This window comes from Chaetura pelagica, unplaced genomic scaffold (genome assembly GCF_000747805.2).
Source record: "Chaetura pelagica isolate M959 unplaced genomic scaffold, ChaPel_1.0 scaffold599, whole genome shotgun sequence".
Classification (NCBI taxonomy): domain Eukaryota; kingdom Metazoa; phylum Chordata; class Aves; order Apodiformes; family Apodidae; genus Chaetura; species Chaetura pelagica.
The window spans coordinates 681-2,388 of record NW_009954501.1 but is presented as its reverse complement, the minus strand read 5'-3'; the positions used below and the strand labels follow the sequence as shown (position 1 = coordinate 2,388).

The 1,708-nt window shown below is 60.4% G+C and overlaps 1 protein-coding gene across 1 annotated transcript in view; it reads left to right on the top strand.

Moving 5' to 3' along the window:
* SP2 (Sp2 transcription factor) overlaps window positions 1-1,592 on the top strand; it is a gene marked incomplete at its 3' end in the record, with an annotated part of 6,487 nt that extends 4,895 nt beyond the window's left edge. The window contains exon 6 of the mRNA XM_010004630.1: window positions 1,383-1,592. Coding sequence (XP_010002932.1) covers window positions 1,383-1,592 — 210 coding nt within the window. The remainder of the gene's footprint in view (window positions 1-1,382) is intronic.
* Between the last annotated feature and the right edge of the window lie 116 nt (window positions 1,593-1,708).

Below are 1,708 nucleotides of genomic sequence, written 5' to 3'. Positions count from 1 at the left end.
TGAAAATAGTGGGGAGGGGTCTGTCCTCACTCAAGGTGTCCCATCCTGAACATGGTGATGAAGGAGGGTCTGTCCTCAGGGTGTCCCATCCTGAACATGATAAGGGGGGGTTCTCTCCTTACTCAAGGTGTCCCATCCTAAACCTGATGGGGGGGTCTGTCCTCACCCAGGGTGTCCCATCCTAAACCTGATGGGGAGGTCTGTCCTCACCCAGGGTGTCCCATCCTAAACCTGATGGGTGGGGGGTCTGTCCTCACCCAGGGTGTCCCATCCTAAACCTGATGGGTGGGGGGTCTGTCCTCACCCAGGGTGTCCCATCCTAAACCTGATGGGTGGGGGGTCTGTCCTCACCCAGGGTGTCCCATCCTAAACCTGATGGGTGGGGGGTCTGTCCTCACCCAGGGTGTCCCATCCTAAACCTGATGGGTGGGGGGTCTGTCCTCACCCAGGGTGTCCCATCCTAAACCTGATGGGTGGGGGGTCTGTCCTCACCCAGGGTGTCCCATCCTAAACCTGATGGGTGGGGGGTCTGTCCTCACCCAGGGTGTCCCATCCTAAACCTGATGGGTGGGGGGTCTGTCCTCACCCAGGGTGTCCCATCCTAAACCTGATGGGTGGGGGGTCTGTCCTCACCCAGGGTGTCCCATCCTAAACCTGATGGGTGGGGGGTCTGTCCTCACCCAGGGTGTCCCATCCTAAACCTGATGGGTGGGGGGTCTGTCCTCACCCAGGGTGTCCCATCCTAAACCTGATGGGTGGGGGGTCTGTCCTCACCCAGGGTGTCGAAGGGTGGAGAGAAGAGGTGAGCAGGGGGGAATGGGTGAGGGGTTGACCCCCCCAATGCCACCCACTCAGGCTTGGCACCCGTTGCCCAGAATCGTGGAATTGCTTGAGTTGGGAGGGAGCTCTAGGGATCATCTTCAGTCCAGACTCTCCCGCTGAAGTGGGGTCACCTGGAGCACGTCCCCCAGGGCTGCATCCAGGTGGGTTGGGGATGTCTCCAGAGGTGGAGACTCCACAGCCTCCCTGAGCAGCCTGTCCCAGGGCTCCATCACCCTCACAGTCAAGAAGTTTTTCTCCATATTTCAATGGAACTTCCCATATTCCAACTTGTACCCGTTGCCCCTCGTTCTGACGCTGGGGACTACGGAGAAGAGCCTGTCTCCATCTTCCTTGCACCCACCCTTTAGATCCTTGGACATGCTGATAAGGTCTCCCCTCAGCCTTCTCACCTCCAGGCTGAAGATTCCCAGCTCCTTCAGCCTTTCCTCCTGAGGGAGATACCCCCTCCCTCTCCCTCCATCCCATGAAATACCACACTCAGTGCAGAGCAGCCAGGGAACCGTGTACCGGGGAGGGCTGACCCTGCCTTTCCCTGGCAGGCCTGGAGACCCAGGGAAGAAGAAACACATCTGCCACATCCCAGAGTGTGGGAGGACCTTCCGCAAGACCTCCCTGCTGCGTGCCCACGTGAGGCTGCACACGGGGGAGAGACCCTTTGTCTGCAACTGGGTCTTCTGCGGGAAGCGCTTCACCCGCTCCGACGAGCTGCAGAGACACGCCAGGACACACACAGGTCTGAGCACTGCAGGGTGGGGGGGGCACACGGGTGGGCACCACAGGGCATGGGGGGGGCACGGGTTGGTACTTTAGGGGCATAGGTGGGCACCACAGGGCATGGGGGGGCAGGGAATGGGACTGCAGGGCA